The sequence below is a fragment of the Scyliorhinus torazame genome, chromosome 6 (assembly GCF_047496885.1).
Source record: "Scyliorhinus torazame isolate Kashiwa2021f chromosome 6, sScyTor2.1, whole genome shotgun sequence".
NCBI classification, from domain to species: domain Eukaryota; kingdom Metazoa; phylum Chordata; class Chondrichthyes; order Carcharhiniformes; family Scyliorhinidae; genus Scyliorhinus; species Scyliorhinus torazame.
The window spans coordinates 18,356,745-18,375,181 of NC_092712.1; the positions used below are offsets into that span (position 1 = coordinate 18,356,745).

At 49.5% G+C, this 18,437-nt stretch overlaps 1 protein-coding gene across 2 annotated transcripts in view; it reads left to right on the forward strand.

The window, feature by feature from the left end:
- The first annotated feature begins 2,813 nt into the window (after positions 1 to 2,813).
- The window catches only part of cpsf1 (cleavage and polyadenylation specific factor 1), a 142,267-nt gene continuing 126,643 nt past the window's right edge, over positions 2,814 to 18,437 (forward strand). For both annotated transcript variants that reach the window (XM_072507982.1, XM_072507983.1), the window contains exons 1-2: positions 2,814 to 2,981; positions 6,340 to 6,494. In XM_072507982.1, coding sequence (XP_072364083.1) covers positions 6,351 to 6,494 — 144 coding nt within the window. In that variant the 5' untranslated portion in view covers positions 2,814 to 2,981; positions 6,340 to 6,350. The remainder of the gene's footprint in view (positions 2,982 to 6,339; positions 6,495 to 18,437) is intronic.

The following is an 18,437-nucleotide window of genomic DNA, read 5'->3' on the forward strand; positions in this document are numbered from 1 at the left end:
GGCACAGCAGTTAGCACTGCTGCCTCATGCGGCACAGCGGTTAGTACTGCTGCCTCGTGCGGCACAGCGGTTAGCACTGCTGCCTCATGCGGCACAGCAATTAGCACTGCTGCCTCATGCGGCACAGCAGTTAGAACTGCTGCCTAATGCGGCACAGCGGTTAGCACTGCTGCCTCATGAGGCACAGCGGTTAGCACTGCTGCCTCGTGCGGCACAGCGGTTAGCATGGCTGCCTCATAGCGTCAGGGACCAACGTTCAATTCCGGCAGCGGGAGACTGTGCGGAACAAAAAACAATACAGCACAGGAACAGGCCCTTCGGCCCTCCAAGCTTGCGCTGACCGTGGTACCTGCCTAAACTAAAACCCTATGCACTTACATAGTCCGTATCCTTCCATTCCCACCCATTCATATATTTGTCTAGATGCCCCTTAAATGCTGCTATCCCACCTGCTCCCACCACCTCCCCCAGCAGCACCTTCCATATATTTACCACCCTCTGTGTAAAAAACATGCCTTACACATCTGTTCTAAACTTTTCCCCACACACTTCAAACCTATGTCCCCTAGTACTTGACTCTGCTACCCCAGGAAAGAGCATTTGACTATCCACTCTGTCCATGCCACTCATAATCTTGTAGACCTCTGTCAGGTCGCCTCTCAACCTCTGTCGTTCCAGTGAGAACAGGCCAAGTTTATCCAACCTCTTCTCATAGCTAATGCCCTCAATACCAGGCAACATCCTAGTAAACCACTTCTGTACCCTCTCCAAAGCATCCACATCCTTCCGGTAGTGTGGCGACCAGAATTGTACACAATATTCCAAATGAGGTCTAACTAAAATCCTGTACAGCTGCAACATGACTTGCCAATTTTTATATTCAATGCCGCGACCGATGAAGGCCAGCATGCTGTATGCCTTCTTGACCACCTTATCCACATGCATCGCCACTTTCAGCGATCGGCGGACATGCACGCCCAGTTCTCTCTGTCAGTACTCGTAAGAGTTCTACCATTTATCGTGTAATTCCTACATGCATTGGACCTTCCAAAGTGCATTACCTCACACTTGTCCGGATTAAACTCCATCTGCCATTTCTCCGCCCAAGACTCCAACCAGTTTATATCCTGCTGTATCCTCTGACAATCCTCTTCATTAACCGCAACGCCATTAATTTTTGTGTCGTCTGCGAACTTACTAATCAGACCCAGCTACATTTTCTTCCAAATCATTTATATACACCACGAACAACAAAGGCCCCAGAACTGATCCCTGTGGAACGCCGCTAGTCACAGCCTTCTATTCAGAAAAGCACCGTTCTACTGCTATTCTGTCTACTGTGCCCAAGCCAGTTCTGTATCCAAATTGCCAGCTCTCCTCTAATCCCTTGTGACTTCCATGAGTCACAAGGGATCAGAGGAGTCTACCATGAGGTACCTTGTCAAAGGCTTTTCTGAAGTCCATGTATACAACATCTACTGCCTTGCCCTCATCTATCATCTTTGTCACTTCCTCGAAAAACGTTATCAAATTAGTATGGTACGACCTCCTCTTCACAAATCCATGCTGTCCATCACTAATAAGTCCATTTGTTTCCAAATGTGAGTAAATCCTATCTCTAAGAATCTTTTCCAATAATTTCCTGGATTATCCCTGCTGCCCTTCTTAAACAATGGAACACTGGCTACTCTCCAGTCCTCTGGAACTTCACCTGTAGCCAATGACGATACAAAGATTACTGTCAAGGTCCCAGCAATTTCCTCTCCTGCCTCCCTCAGTATTCTGGGGTAAATCCCATCAGGCCCTGGGGACTTATCTACTTTAGTTCTTTTTAAGATGCCCAACAACTCCTCTTTATTAATATCAACATGACTAAGAATATCTCCACACTCTACCCTATTTTCTCAGGCAAAGTATTCATTTAGTATCTCTCCCATTTCCTCTTGTTCCATACATAGATTTCCTCCAATATCCTTGAATGGACCAACCCTTTCTCTGGCTGCCCTCTTGCTCTTTACATATGTATAAATGCCTCAGGATTTTCCTTAGTCTTGTTTGCCAATGAAATTTCATGACCCCTTTTAGCCTTAACTCCTACCTGATCTTTCTCACTACTTGTTTTATATTCTTCAAGGTCTTCATCTGTCCTAAGCCTTTTAGACCTTACGAATGCCTTCTTTTTCTTTTTGACAAGATTCATAATATCCCTCGTCTGCACATTCTCCCCGTGTCTGCGTGGGTTTCGTCCGGGTGCTCCCGTTTCCTCCCATCGTCCAAAGATGGCAGGTTAGGTAGGGTGATGGGGTTACAGGGATAGGGCAAGGGTGCGGACTTGGGTAGGCTGCTCTTTTAGAGGGTCGGCGCAGACTTGAGGGGCCGAATGGCCTCCTCCTGCACTGTAGGGATTCTATGATTGATGTGGCTCACCAAGACGTTAGCGGACCTGTAATGGCAAACTCTGACGAAACTCCTTCGAGGCCCCAAACTAAACATGGTGACAGCGGGCGGAGCGTAATGGCCCGGAGATACTCCACGATCAGACGCCAAGCCCGAAACACCCCCACAGAGGGTCCGAGAAAGGACCAGAGGAAGAAAAGAAAAATTGAAGACTCCCTATCTCCATGGGGAAGCAGACAGCCTCCTACCGGGCCGTCGTGTTTAAAATGCCAACCGCCGCCAGGTGGGTCAGAGGGTGGCGGCGAAAGGGCGCCAAGCCCCCCGCTCCACTGCGCATGTGCGGATTTCGGACTCGCGGCGCGCATGTGCGGAGCTCGGACTCCCGGCCGCGCCTGATTGGCGGAGAGCCGCCCCTCCGCCTCACGTGATCGGGGTCAGCATGGCGCGCCTCTTCCTCGGCCCCTCCCCCTCCCTCCGGTACCGGCGGCCGTTGGCGTGCCGACTCTCACCCATGTTCTCGCCGGAGTGCCGCTGCAGGGGAAGCCTTCCGGCTGCTTTTTAAACTGAGCGGGAGGCCGGTCCGGGTAAGCGAGTGGAATTGTCGGTCGGGAGCGGCGGCGGCCGCGGGGCCACCTCCCCGGCCATTCCTGGCTTCTGCATCGGGCAAGCTGTGGGTCCACCCGCCAGGACGGACCAAAGTGTAAACTCCCGCGGCCCCGGGCCTGCACCACATGGACGGCAGCGGCTCAAGAAGGCAGCTCGCCCCCACCCGTCACTGAAACAGCGGCGCAGCCAGCGGGCCCACATCCCCATGAATAGTAAAATTGGGTATGGGGGTGGGCAGCGGTTAGGACGGCCGCCTCACAGCGCCGGGGACCCGGGTTCGATTCCCCCTTGGCTGGGGGAGCGGTTAGGACGGCCGCCTCACAGCGCCGGGGACCCGGGTTCGATTCCCCTCGGCTGACTGTGCGGAGTCTGCACGTTCTCCCCGTGTCTGCGTGGGTTTCCTCCGGGTGCTCCGGTTTCCACCCACTGTCCAAAGACGTGCAGGTTCGGTGGATTGGCCGCGCTAACGTGCCTCTTGGTGCGTCCAAGGGTTAGGTGGGGTTACGGGGATAGGACGGAGGTTTGTGCCCAGGTATAGATTATGGGGAGAAGGCAGGAGAATGGGGATGAGAAACATATAAGCCATGATTGAATGGCGGAGCAGACTCAATGGGCCAAGTGCCCTAATTCTGCTCCTATGTCTGTTGGTGCTCTTTCAGAGAGTCGGTGCAGACTCGAATGGCCTCCTTCTGCACTCTGGGTAGTCTGTGAAAAGGTACCTAGGGTTCTAAATGAACCCTCAAATCAGAGTGATCTAGATGGTGGCGCAGTGGTCATGTCTCTGGACTAGTAATCCAGAGGCTCAGGCTAAAACTCTGGGGACGCTGGTTCAAATCACACAACAGCAGCTGGTGGAAATCAAATCCAATTAATAAAATCAGGAATATTGAACGCTAGTCTCTGTAATGGTTACCACACGACTATCATCAATTGTCGTGACAACCCAACCTGTTCGCTCATTTCCTTTTGGCGAAACAAATCTGCTGTCCTTCAAAAAGGCGGTGCAGACACTTTGGGCCAAATAGCTCCCTCTGCACCTTACTGATTCTGTGATTCCTTGCATGGTCTGGCCCACGTGTGCCCACAAGATCCACAACAATGTGGTTTACTCTTAAGTAAACCACTTGGGTGAAGGTTAGTTGGTGATGGGTAACAAAATGCTGGACTTGTTAGCGACCCCCACGTCGCATGAAAGAAGGAATTTTTTTTATAGTCCCAAATTCCAGGTTAACTTCTAAATCTATGGTAACCGAGTAATCTCACAAGCTCCAGATTAATCTAAAAGGTCGGAAATAATAATATTTATTAGTGTCACAAGTAGGCTTACATTAACACTGCAATGAGGTTACTGTGAAATTTCCCTTGTCGCCACATTCCGACGCCTGTTCGGGTACACGGAGAATTCAGAGTGTCCAATTCAGCTAACAAGCATGTCTTTTGGGACTTGTGGGAGGAACCGGAGCACCTGGAGGAAACCCATGCAGACTCCGCACAGACCGTGACCCAAGCCCGGAATCGAACCTGGGACCCTGGTGATGTGAAACAACAGTGCTAACCACTGTGCTGCCCATACTAGAAAAACACAAGCAGGTCTGACAGCATCAGAGGAGTGAGTTAAAGTTTCAATTCCAATGTGATTCCTCTTAACAGAAGAGTGATATTTGACTTGAAAGGGCAATTCTGCTTCTCTCTCTGCAGATGCTGCTGAGTGTTTCTAGCACTTTCTGTTTTTACCCCAGATTAATCTGTTTAGGCTGGTCTACTAAATCCATTAACCCATTATTCTGTCGTGATTTGATTCTCTGCAGATGAGTTGGTGCACTCGATGGGCCAAATGGCTGCCTTCTATGCTGTATTGTTCTGTAATTCTATGATGAATTAACCTCACAAATTAACCTGGGTTAATCTTTCAGTCTGCGCTGACCTCGAGGCTGGCTGTTGGGATTAGCTAGGTACTGTGGGGTAATAATAATCGCTTATTGTCACAGGTAGACTTCAATGAAGGTACAGTGAAAAGCCCCCTAGTCGCCACATTCCGGCGTCTGTTCGGGGAGGCTGTGACCGACAATCTGGTTATTTAAATAATTGGCTTATGAAATAGGCAAGACGTGCTCGAGAATTGTGAAGGATATGTTTTCATAGGAAGAACAGGAGGAGGCAACATAAAATAAGAGAGTACAGTTCTAAAAGAGTAGAGGAACTTGTGGGTGGGTGTATGTGCAAAAAGCATTGAAGGTGGCAAGGCAATTTGAGAAAGCGTTTAGGAAGGCGTATGGGATCCTGGGTTTTATAACCAGATGTGTATAAATCAAGGAAACTGGTGAACTGTTATAAAACACTGGTTTGACCGTATCTGGATTATCATGTTCAATTTTGGGCACCACATTTTAGAAAGAATGTGATTGCATTGGTGAGGGTGCAGGAAAGATTTACGACAGTGGTTGCAGAAATGCAGAACTTCTGTTCCGTGGGTGGATTGGGGAAGATGGGGTGGTTCTCCTTGGAGAAGAGGAAATTGGACGTGTTCCTAATCATAAAGGAACTGACCGGAGTAGATAGGGAGACATTGTTCCCATTGGTGAAAGGGTTGGGAAGACACCAATTTGAGGTGATTGAAAGAAGGAAGCAACTGCAACATGAGGACAAAGCTTTTTAATGCAGTGATTGGTTAGGGTCTGGTATGCAATGCCTGAATTGTGTGTGGGAGGAAGAGTCAATTATTGCTTTCAAAAGTGAACTGAAGACAAAACTGGGCTATGGGTAAAGGGTGGGGCAGTTGGAGTTGCAGAGAGGCAGCACTGACACAGCATGTTGAGCGGCCTCTTCCTGTGCTGTAACTATTCCACCATTGATGTTGTTACAACAATGACTATACCTCATTGGCGACAGTGTGTTTTAGTTCATCCTTCAGATGCCTGGTCCTTTCTGCTTGGCTTGGGGCATCAATTCTGTTTCGTTCCTGAAAGGCTTTTGACCTGGGTTTTTAGCACAGTGGGCTAAACGCTGCTTTTGACCTGGGTTTTTAGCACAGTGGGCTAAACAGCTGGTTTGTAATGCAGAACAATGCCAGCAGCGCGGGTTCAATTCCCGTACCGGCCTCCCGGACCAGCCGCCGGAATGTGGCGAAAGTCTACTTGTGAAAATAAGCGATTATTATTCTTAACCTGGTCCGTGGCTCCCAGTATTCCTAGTTTTTTTTACTCAAAGGATCAGTAAAGATCTTGTTGAATGTTTACTCAAAGTTTGCGCTGCCTTGTCAGGACCAGGCCACCTCTTTTCCTATTGCACCTACGACTTCTGAAGTTAAAAGTAAAAATGTTTTGACTTTTCTTGCAGGAATTGGCAGGATGTATGCTGTGTATCGCCAAACGCACCCCCCGACGGGGATTGAGTTTGCTATCTACTGCAGCTTCTTCTCGAACACTGAGCGAAACCTGGTGGTGGCTGGAACATCTCAGCTACAGGTTTACAGATTGATCCATGATGCAGAGGTGAGTTCCAGTGAAAATTCAAGATATTTATGTCAGTTTGTAACCTAACTTACACTCTCCAGTGTTTAGAAGAATGAGGCGCGATCAAATTGAGGAATATAAGATGCTAAAAGGTATGGATAAAGTAGACGTGGAGCAGATGCTTCCTCTTGTGTGCCATTCTAGAACGAGAGGTCATAGTCTCAGAATAAGAGGTAGCAAATTTAAACTGAGTTGAGGAGAAACTACTTCCCCAAAAGGTTGTGAATCTGTGGAATTCGCTACCCCAGAGTGCGGTGGATGCTGGGGCAGTGAGTAAATTTAAGGATGATGTGACGATGCCGGCGTTGGACTGGGGTGAGCACAGTAAGAAGTCTCACAACGCCAGGTTAAAGTCCAACAGGTTTGTTTTGAATCACTAGTTTTCGAAGCAGTGCTCCTTCCTCACCTGGGGAAGGAGCAGTGCTCCGAAAGCTAGTGATTCGAAACAAACCTTTTGGACTTTAACCTGGTGTTGCAAGACTTCTTACTAAATTTAAAGAGTTAGACAGATTTTTAATTGGTAATGGGTTGAAGGGTTATGGAGAACGGGCAGGGCGGTGGAGTTAAGGCCAGGGTGAGGTCAGCCATGATCGAATGGTGGGGCAGACTCGATGGGCCAAATGGCCTAATTATGCTCCTGTATCTTATAAACTTAAACAAAAAAAGACCTGCTCTAGTTTATTCTCTAACTCTAGCTGAAGATGATGATTAATTTCTAGGGCATTAGTCCACAGCCATCAGCAACCTGCAGCATTATGAGTGGTTAAATTGAAGGGCTATTGCTTCGCAGAGGGAGAGAGCTGAACATGGCACATGATGTCAACATGCTCAGCTTCCAGCAGGAACCGCTAGTTTTTAAAAATTCTGTTGTGGAACGTTGACATCATTCAAAAGGCAGCATTTATTGTCTGTCCCTAATTCCCCTTGTGAAGGTGATGTTCAGTCGGCTTATTGAACCGCTGCAGTCCGTCTGGTGTAAATACACTCGCAATAAAGGAGGGAGTTGGTGGATTTTGAGCCAGCAATGGTTAAGGAATGGCAATGATTTCAGGGAGGTGTGTGACTTGTGGGGAAGCATCTCGGGTGGAGGTGTTCCCTGCGTCTGCTGTTCTTGTTTGTCTAGACAGTACAGGTCTGGAAAATGCTGTGGAAAGAGCCTTGACCATGCAACCATGACCTATACAAGAAATCCAGGTACGACCTCCGCAATGCCATCAGGGATGCCAAGAGACAATACCAGACTAAGCTAGAATCACAGACTAATGTCAAGGACTCTCATTGGTTGTGGCAAGGCTTAAACAACATAATGCGCTACAAAGCAAAGCTGAGTAGAATCTCCAGCAGCAGGGACTTCCGGTGGCGGCTATGAGGGAGTAAGTCGCATACTTGGTGGCTCCCGCTCTGGCCGGGCTTTTGGACCTTTTTCCCCAACTTTTTTGTGGCTTTGAGTTCTGATTTTGAAAGTGAGGGCATTTAAGTATTGGATCCACACAGTGGTGCATGGAACGGAGCACCCCAAGGGATCGTAAGGGAAGAAATAGAAGGATAAGCAAGGGCTGGATAGAAGTGGCTGCTGAAGCTAACATGGCCGAGGTACGGACCCCTGCTGCGATGGCCCAGCCATCGATGGAGGAGCTGATGCAGGTCATCCAAGAGGGCTTTGCCAGACCGAAAGAAGATTGTCTCGACCCAATAAAGGAGTCGGTCGATCGGATGGAACGTAGGCTGGATGCCCAGGATCGGACGATCCAGAAGTTGGAGAAAGTGCTGGCGGACCAGGAGGAACACCAAATGGTGGAGGAGCTGGAGGTGGGGTTGCTGAAGGATCAGCAGAAAAGGTGGACGAGCTGGAGAACAGTGCGCGCCGGCAGAACTTAAGAATTGTCGGTCTCCCTGAGGGGGCTGATGCTGGCGCTTTTGTGGTAAATATGTTCCAGAAGCTTCTGGGGGAGGGGGCTTTTCCCCGACCGTTGGAGGTGGACAGGGCGTACAGGGCATTGGCGAGGAAGCCACGGCCGGGGGACCCCCCAAGGGCAATGGTGGTTCGGTTGCACAGATTTTTGGATAAAGAGTGTGTCCTCCAGGGAGCCAAACGTACCAGGAGCTGCAAGTGGGACAACCGCATTAAGCGCGTCTATCAGGACCTGAGTGTGGAGGCGGCCAGAACGAGGGCAGGCTTCAGGCAAGTGAAGGAGATCCTGTTCAAGAAGAAAGTGAAGTTCGGGCTCCTCTATCCGGTGCGCCTCTGGGTCACTCATGAGGACCAGCACCATTACTTGGAGTCGCCCGAAGAGGCGATGGATTTTGTCAAGAAGAAGGGTCTGGCGCAGAACTGAGAACGTTTTGGACTTCAGCGGCGGTATCTTTCTCTTTTGTTTGAACGATGTGTATATGGCTTGATTGTTGCCTTTTTTTTTGTCTTTGAAGATGGGGGGAGTAAAAGATATTCGGTTTTTGTTGGGGTTTTCAGTGTTTTGATGGGGATGGTTGGTGGGGGCTTTTTTTACATTTTTATTTTGTATTATATTTTGTATTACTTTAAATTGTATTATTGAGGGGTTTTCTTGTGGGGGTCTCTGTCTCTCTTGGGCTGTTTCCTATGGTAATTAGGAGATTGTTCGGTTTTGGTTTGATGCGAGAAGCGGATTTGATGGGCGGGGGAAGGGGAGTAGGGAACAATAGGTGGGAGACATTGTGGCGCCGGAGGCGAGGGTCACCAGGCTAGCTGGGTGAGCTAGTCCACGGAAGCACAGTGGGGGGCGTGTATTGGTTCAATACAGTGCAGGGGTTGGGTTATAGGGTGATGTTGCTAGGGGGGGAGGGGGGAGTTACTCTGCTGTCGAGGGAGAGGCCTGGGTTCGGGGACGGAGAGGAGGTTGGGGGTGAAGGCGGGCAGATGGCGGCGCGGCGCATAGGCGGGACCAGAAAGGGGGATGGCTGCTCCGGGAAGGGGGGGGGGTACCCCCCAACCAGGCTGATCACCTGGAACGTTAGAGGGCTGAACGAGTCGGTCACGAGGGCCCGTGTGTTCGTACACCTGAGGGCTCCGAAGGCGATCGTGGTGATGTTGCAGGAGACACACCTGAAAGTGGAGGATCAAGCCAAGCTAAGGAAGGGTTGGGTCAGTCAGGTCTTCCATTCAGGGCTTATAACCAAGACGAGAGGGGTGGCGATTTTAATTAATAAGCGGGTGCAATTCCAGGTGGGCAGTATAGTTTCGGACGGATTGGGGGGGGGGGGGGGGCGTTATGTTATGGTGAGCGGTAAGCTGGAGGGGTGGAAGGTGGTATTGGTTAATGTCTATGCGCCGAACTGGGACGATGTTGAATTCATCAAGAGGGTGCTGGGGAAGATACCGGATCTGGACTCTCTCAAGCTGGTGATTTGGGGGGGGGGGATTTTAATACGGTTATCGACCCCCGGCCTGGATCAGTCTTGCTCGAATGCGGGGAGGGTGCCAGCGATGGCAAAGGAGCTGTTAGGCTTCATGGAGCAGATGGGGGGGTTCAGGCAGCCGACGGCTATGGAGTTTTCTTTCTACTCGCATGTACATTAAAGTGTATTCCCGGATCAATTTTTTCAGTTTGAGTAGGGATCTGCTGGCGGGGGTGGTGGACACTGGGTACTCGGCCATCACTAATTCGGACCATGCCCCACACTGGGTGGAACTACAGGCCAGTGAGGAGAGCTTCCAACGCCCGCAGTGGCGATTGGACGTGGGCTTGTTCGCGGACGAGGTGGTGTGCGAGAGAGTAGGGAAGTTGATTTCAATCCGGACAGGACGGACAGGGCAGAGACGGACCGACTGATCAAGGAGATCCTACGGTTAGAAAGGAGGTATGCGGTGACCACAGGGGCGGAACTGTTAAGGGAGCGCTGGAGGCTGCAGGCTTAGTTTGGGGTACTGTCCACGGGCAAGGCAGTGGAGCAGCTTAGAAAGGCGAGGGGGACGCTGTATGAATATGGAGAGAAGGCCAGCAGAATGCTGGCACAGCAGTTGAGGAAGAGGGAGGCGGCGAGGGGAATTGATAAGGTGGTCGATGGAGATGAGAACCTGGTAGGGGACTTGGCTGGGCTAAACAGGGCGTTTAGGGACTTTTATAGTGGAATCTATCGCTCGGAACCCCCCCATGGGGCCCCGAGGAGATGAAACTCTTTCTGGACGGGTTGACTTTCCCAAGGGTGGGTAGGGAGCTGGTGAGTGAGTTGGGAGCTCCGATTAGGGCCGAAGAAATATCTGAGAGCTTGAAAGCGATGCAGTAGGGTAAAGTGCCAGGGCCAGACGGGTTCCCGGTGGAATTTTACATGAAATTTTCGGGGCTATTCGGCCCGTTGCTGGTTAAGGTTTTTAATGAGGCGAGGGGTAGAGGGGTACTGCCCCCGACGATGTCACAGGCCACCACCTCGTTAATATTGAAATGGGACAAGAACCCGGAGCTATGTGGGTCCTATAGGCTGATCTTGTTGCTTAATGTGGACGCTAAGTTGCTGGCCAAGGTGTTGACCTCCAGGATTGAAGATTGTGAGCCGGAGGTGATTATGGAGGACCAAACCGGATTTGTCAAGAGTAGGCAGTTGGTAGCCAATATAAGGAGGCTGCTTAATGTGATTATGATGCCCCCGGAGAGAAGGGAAGTTGAGGTAGTTGTGGCCATGGACGCAGAGAAGGCGTTTGACCGGGTAGAGTGGGACTATCTATGGGAGGTGCTGGGACGGTTTGGGTTTGGTAGGGGCTTTATCGACTGGGTCAGGCTGTTGTACCAGGCCCCGGAAGCCAGTGTAAGGACGAATAAGACCACCTCGGACTATTTTAGGCTGCATCGGGGGACAAGACAGGGATGCCCCCCCTCCCCACTGCTGTTTGCGTTAGCCATAGAGCCGCTGGCAATTGCTCTGAGAGCTTCTAGGGGCTGGAAAGGGCTGGTTAGGGTGTGTGTGGAGCATAGGGTATCGCTGTATGCGGATGACTTACTCCTATATATAGCAGATCCAGGGGCAGGGATGAGGGAGATTATGGCGATTCCGGGGGAATTCGGCCGGATTTCGGGATACAAATTGAATATGACGAAGAACAAAGAAAATTACAGCACAGGAACAGGCCCTTCGCCCTCCCAGCCTGTGCCGATCCAGATCCTTTATCTAAACCTGTCTTCTATTTTCCAAGGATCTACTTCCCTCTGTTTTCAAGTGTGAAAGTAGATTAGTCCCCTGAGCCGGATGGGATTTGTCCGAGGATTCTCTGGGAAGCTAAGGAGGAGATTGCTGAGCCTTTGGCTTTGATCTTTAGGTCATCTTTGTCTACAGGAATAGTGCCAGAAGACTGGAGGATAGCAAATGTTGTCCCCTTCTTCAAGAAGGGGAGTAGAGACAACCCCGGTAACTATAGACCAGTGAGCCTTACTTCTGTTGTGGGCAAGGTCTTGGAAAGGTTTATAAGAGATAGGATGTATACTCATCTGGAAAGGAATAATTTGATTAGAGATAGTCAACACGGTTTTGTGAAGATTGGGTCGTGCCTAAGGTGACCAAACAGGTGGATGATGGTAAAGATGTGGTGTATATGGATTTCAGTAAAGCTTTTGATAAGGTCCCCACGGTAGGCTATTGCAGAAAATGTGATTCAAGGTGATTTAGCAGTTTGGATCAGAAATTGGCTAGCTGGAAGAAGACAAAGGGTGGTGGTTGATCGGAAATGTTCAGACTGGAGTCCAGTTACTAGTGGTGTACTACAAGGATCTGTTTTGGGACCACTGCTGTTTGTCATTTTTATAAATGACCTGTACGAGGGCATAGAAGGATGGGTGAGCAAATTTGCAGATGACGCTAAAGTCGGTGGAGATGTGGACAGTACGGAAGGATGTTACAAGTTACAGAGGGACATAGATAAGCTGCAGCGATGGGCTGAGAGGTGGCAAATGGAGTTTAATGCAGAAAAGTGTGAGGTGATTCATTTTGGGAGGAATAACAGGAAGACAGAGTACTGGGCTAATGATAAGATTCTTGGTAGTGTGGATGAGCAGAGAGATCTGTGTCCATGTACATAGATCCCTGAAAGTTGCCACCCAGGTTGAGAGGGTTGTTAAGAAGGCGTACGGTGTGTTAGCTTTTGGTAGATGGATTGAGTTTCGGAGCCATGAGATCATGTTGCAGCTGTACAAAACTCTTGTGCGGCCGCATTTGGAGTATTGCGTGCAATTCTGATCGCCGCATTGTAGGAAGGATGTGGAAACATTGGAAAGTGCAGAGGAGATTTACCAGAATGTTGCCTGGTATGGAGGGAAGATCTTATGAGGGAAGGCTGAGGGACTTGAGGCTGTTTTCGTTAGAGAGAAGGTTAAGAGGTGACTTAATTGAGGCATACAAGATCATCAGAGGATTAGATAGGGTGGACAGTGAGAGCTTTTTTCCTCGGATGGTGATGTCTAGCACGAGGGGACATAGCTTTAAATTGAGGGGAGATAGATATAAGACAGATGTCAGAGGTAGGTTCTTTACTCAGAGAGTAGTAAGGGCGTGGTATGCCCTGCCTGCAACAGTAGTGGACTCGCCAACGCTAAGGGCATTCAAATGGTCATTGGATAGACATATGGACGATAAGGGAATAGTGTAGATGGGCTTTAGAGTGGTTTCACAAGTCGGCGCAACATCGAGGGCCGAAGGGCCTGCACTGCGCTGTAATGTTCTTTGTTCTATGTTCTGGTCTCTTCCCGTTCATATATCTGTATAGATGCATCTTAAATGATGCTATCTTACCCGTCTCTACCACCTCCGCTGGCAAAGCGTTCCAGGCACTCACCACCCTCTGCGTAAAATACTTTCCACGCACATCTCCCTTAAACTTTCCCCCTCTCACCTTGAAATCGTGACCCCTTGTAATTGAAACCCCCACTCTTGGAAAAAGCTTGTTGCTATCCACCCTGTCCATGCCTCTCATAATTTTGTAGACCTCAATCAGGTCCCCCCTCAACCTCTGTCTTTCCAACTAAAACAATCCTAATCTATTCAACCTTTCTTCATAGCTAGCACCCTCCATACCAGGCAACATCCTGGTGAAACCCCTCTGCACCCTCTCTAAAGCATCCACATCCTTCTGGTAATGTGGCGACCAGAACTGCACGCAGTATTCCAAATGTGGCCTAACCAAAGTCCTGTACAACTAACATGACCTGCCGACCCTTGTACTCAATACCCTGTCCGATGAAGGCAAGCATGCTGTATGCCTTCTTGACCACTCTTTATCGACCTGCGTTGCCACCTTCAGGATACAATGGACCTGAACTCCCAGATCTCTCTCCACATCAATTTTCCCCAGGACTCTTCCATTGACCGTACAGTCGCTCTTGAATTAGATCTTCCAAAATGCATAACCTCACATTTGCCTCGATTGAACTCCATCTGCCATTTCTCTGCCCAACTCTCCAATCTATCTATATTTTGCTGTATTCTCTGACAGTCCTCCTCGCTATCTGCACTCCACCAATCTTAGTATCATCTGCAAACTTGCTAATCAGACCACCTATACCTTTGTCCAGATCATTTATGTATATCACAAACAACAGTGGTCCGAGCACGGATCCCTGTGGAACAGCACCTTTCTCCATTTTGAGACACTCCCTTCCACCACGACTCTCTGTCTACTGTTGCCCAGCCAGTTCTAAGAGTGTGATGTTTGTTGTCGAGGCAAGAGGTTAGGAGAGCCAGCTGGGGGAGTTACTGTTCAGGTTAGTGGGAGACAATTTTAGATATCTGGGGATACAAGTGGCGCGCGACTGGGGCCGGTTACACAAGTTGAACTTGTCCCGGCTGGTTGAGCAGATATGGGGCGAGTTTCGGAGATGGGATGCGCTCCCGCTGTCACTGGTGGGGAGGGTGCAGTCGGTAAAGATGTCGATATTGCCGAGATTTTTATTTGTGTTCCAATGCCTCCCAATTTTCATCCCGCGGTCCTTTTTTAAAAGGATCAACAAAATTATTTTGGGCTTGTTTGGGTGGGTAAGTCCCCACGGGTGAAAAAAGTGATGCTCGAGAGGAATCGGGGGGGAGGTGGGGCTGGCCCTGCCAAATTTTAGTAATTATTACTGGGCGGCCAATATTGCGATGATGAGGAAGTGGGTGGTGGGGACGGGGGCGGCTTGGGAGCGGATGGAAGCAGCCTCATGCAGGGGCACCAGCTTGCGGGTGCTGATAATGGCACCGTTGCCGTTCCCGCCGGCGAGATATTCTACCAGTCCCGTGGTGGTGGCGGCCCTGAGGATCTGGGGTCAGTGGAGGAGGTACATCGGTTTGGTCCCCAATATGTGAAACCATCGGTTCGCTCCTAGGAGCCTAGATGGGGAATTTCGGGTATGGCAAAGGGCGGGAATTGTGGGACCTGTTTCTGGAAGGGAGCTTCCCCAGCTTGAGGGCGCTGGAGGAGAAGAAGTTTGGGTTGGCAGCAGGGAATGATTTTAGATATCTTCAGGTGCGGGACTTTCTGCGCAGGCAGGTATCATCCTTCCCACTCCTGCCACTAAGAGGGATTCAAGATAGGGTAGTGTCTAGGGGATGGATGGGGGAAGGGGAGCGTTTCAGACATCTACAAAGAATTAATGGGGGCGGAGGAGATGCATATAAAGGAGCTGAAGCGTAAGTGGGAGGAGGAACTGGGGGGTGAGGTGGAAGACGGCCTATGGGCGGTGGCACTGAGCAGGGTCAACACGACCGCTACATGCGCAAGGCTCAGCTTGATCTAATTTAAGGTGGTGACCGGGCGCACATGACAGCGGCCTGGATGAGTAGATTTTATGGGGTGGAAGACAAGTGTGTCAGGTGTGCGGGTGGACCAGCGAACCATGTCCACATGTTCTGGGCATGCCCAAAAATTAGGGGATATTGGCACGGGTTTGCGGATGTCATGTCCAGGGCATTGAAGACAAGGGTGGAAATGAGTCCAGGGGTAGCGATCTTTGAGGTGTTGGAGGACCCGGGTGTTCAGGAGGAGAGAGAGGCAGATGTTCTGGCCTTTTCCTCCTTGGTAGCCTGGCGACGGATATTACTGGCTTGGAGGGAGTCTAGGCCTCCGAAGTCAGAGGCCTGGTTAACCGACATGGCGAGCTTTCTGGAAAAGATCAAGTTCGTGTTGAGAGGGTCGGTGTCAGGGTTCGCCTGGAGGCGGCAACCATTCATTGACTTCTTTGCGGAGAATTAATCGTCAGCGGGGGGGGGGGGGGGCGGGTTTAGGGTAGTATAGAGTAGGGGATTAAATAGGCGGGCCTTGGAGGGACGGATGTTGGCGGTTGCTTTTTGATTACTGTTCTTTATACTCTTGTTTTTGTACTGCGGTTGTTTGTTATGCCAAAAATACCTCATTAAAAATTGTTTGTTTAAAAAAAAAAAAGAATCTCCAGCAGCAGCGCACCCCTCCCCGATGAGCTCAATGCATTCTATGCTTGGTTCGAGCAGGAAACCAGGATGTCAACTACCTCAGCAGCCCCGGACACACACATACCCACCGTCACAGCTTCCGAAGTCCGATCGGCCTTCTTGAAAGTGAACCCTTGAAAAGCGACGGGTCCTGATGAGGTTGCTGGCCATGCACTCAGATCCTGCGTGGACCAACTAGTGGATGGGTTTGCGGACATCTTCAACCACTCCCTACTCCATTCCGACGTGCTTCAAGAAGACCACCATCATACAGGTGTCGAAGAAGAACCAGGCAATATGCCTCGACGACTACCGTGCGGTGGGTATGACAATCACTATGAAATGCTTCGAGAGGTTGGTCATGAAACCCATTAAGTCCATACTCCCAGAATGCCTTGATCCACTGCAATTCGCATACCGACACAACCGGTCCATATCAGATACCGTTTCTCTGGCCTACACTCATACCTGGAGCATCTCGATAACAAGGACGCCTACGTCAGACTCCTATTCATTGACAACAGCTCTGCCTTCAACACCGTAATCGCAGTCAAGGTCATATCAAAGCTCTAAAACCTAGGACTTGGCTCCTCCCTCTGCAACTGGATCCTCGACTTCCTGACCCCATGACCACAATCGGTAAGAATAAACAACACCTCCACGATAGTCCTCAATACCTGGGCCCTGCAAAACTGCGTACTTAGCCACCTACTATACTCCCTATACACACATGTCTGTGTGGCAAAATTTGGCTCCAACTGCAAGTTTGCTGACGACACGACCATAGTGGATCGGATCTCAAAACAATGACAAGTCAGAATACAGGAGGGAGATAGAGAACCTAGTGGAGTGGTGCAGCGACAACAATCTATCCCTCAATATCAGCAAAACTAAAGAGTTGGTCATTGACTTCAGGAAGCAAAGTACTGTACACACCCCTGTCAGCATCAACGGGGCCAAGGTGAAGATGGTTGAGAGCTTCAGATTCCTAGGTGTGCACGTCAGCAATCTGTCCTGGTCCATCCACATCGACGCTATGACCAAGAAAGCACAACAGGGACTGTACTTCCTCTGGAAATTTGGCATGTTCACATTGAGTCTTTACCAACCTTTGCAGATGCATTCAGAAAGCATCCCATCAGGCTGCATCACAGCCTGGTCTGGCAACTGCTCGGCCCAAGACCGTAAGAAACTACTCAGTCGTGAACACAGCCCAGTCCATCACACAAACCTGCCTCCCATCCATTGACTCTGTCTACACCTCCCGCTGCCTGGGGAAAGTGGGCAGCATAATCAATGATCCCTCCCACCCGGCTTACTCACTCTTCCAACTTCTTCCATCGGGCAGGAGATACAAAAGTCTGAGAACACGCACAAACAGACTCAAAAATAGCTTTTTCCCCGCTGTTACCAGGCTCCTGAATGACTGTCTTATGGACTGAACTGATCTCTCTATGCATCTTCTCTACTGTTGTAGCACAACGAGGTCTATGTATTTACATTGTGTATTTAACCTATGTTTTTTCATGCATGGAACAGTCTGTCTGGATTGTATGCAGAACAATACATTTCACTGTACGTCGGTACATGTGAGAAATCTAAATGTAATCTAAATCATTGATAGTATTACCTTTGAACAGGAGGCGGTTATTCGCTCTCATTGGAGATTGCCATTGTTTGGTATTTGTATGACGTGTATTTTCCGTGTCATTTAGCACCCGGAAACTAATGTTGTCCAGGTCTTGCTGCATGTGGTAGGAATTGTCAATGGTACTGAGCACTGCAATCACAGAGACCATACATCCCTACTTCTGACCTTATGATGGAGGAGAAGTAGTTGATGAAGCAATTGAAGATTTTTGCATCTGGAACTTACTCTGAGGAATACCTGAGGTGATGTTCTGAGACTGAGATTACCTCAAAACCGCAACCATCTTCCTTTGTGCCAGGTACAAATGGTGGAGAGTTTTCCTCCTTATTCCAATTGACTCCATATTTGCTGAAGCTCCTTCATGTCCAATTGGTCAAATACTGCCTTGATGTCAAGGACAGTCAGTCTCATTTCAGCTGGAATTCAGTTCCTTTTTCCATGTTTGAGTCCAGGTTAAATGGGTTTAAGAGCGGCGAGGTCCAGGCAGATTCCAAAATGAGATTTGGTGCACAGGTTATTGCTGTGTAAATGATGCCTGGTAGCACTGTCAGTGACACTTTAATAAATGAGAATAGATTGGTGGATTGCTAATTGCCCAGATTGGATTTGTCCTGGTTTTTCTGAACAGGACAGCAATTTTCCACGTTGTCGGGTAGATGTCAATGTTGTGACTACTCTGGAACAGCTTTGCTAGTGGCATGGCTAGTTCTGGAGCACACGTCTTCAACTGGACTGTAGAGGCTGGGTCATTGAGTGTGTTCAAGGCTCTGATAGATTTTTAATCAGTTAGGGAATATGGGGATAAGGCTGGAAAATGGAGTTGAGGATTATATCAGATCAGTCATGATCTCATTGAATGGCAGAGCAGA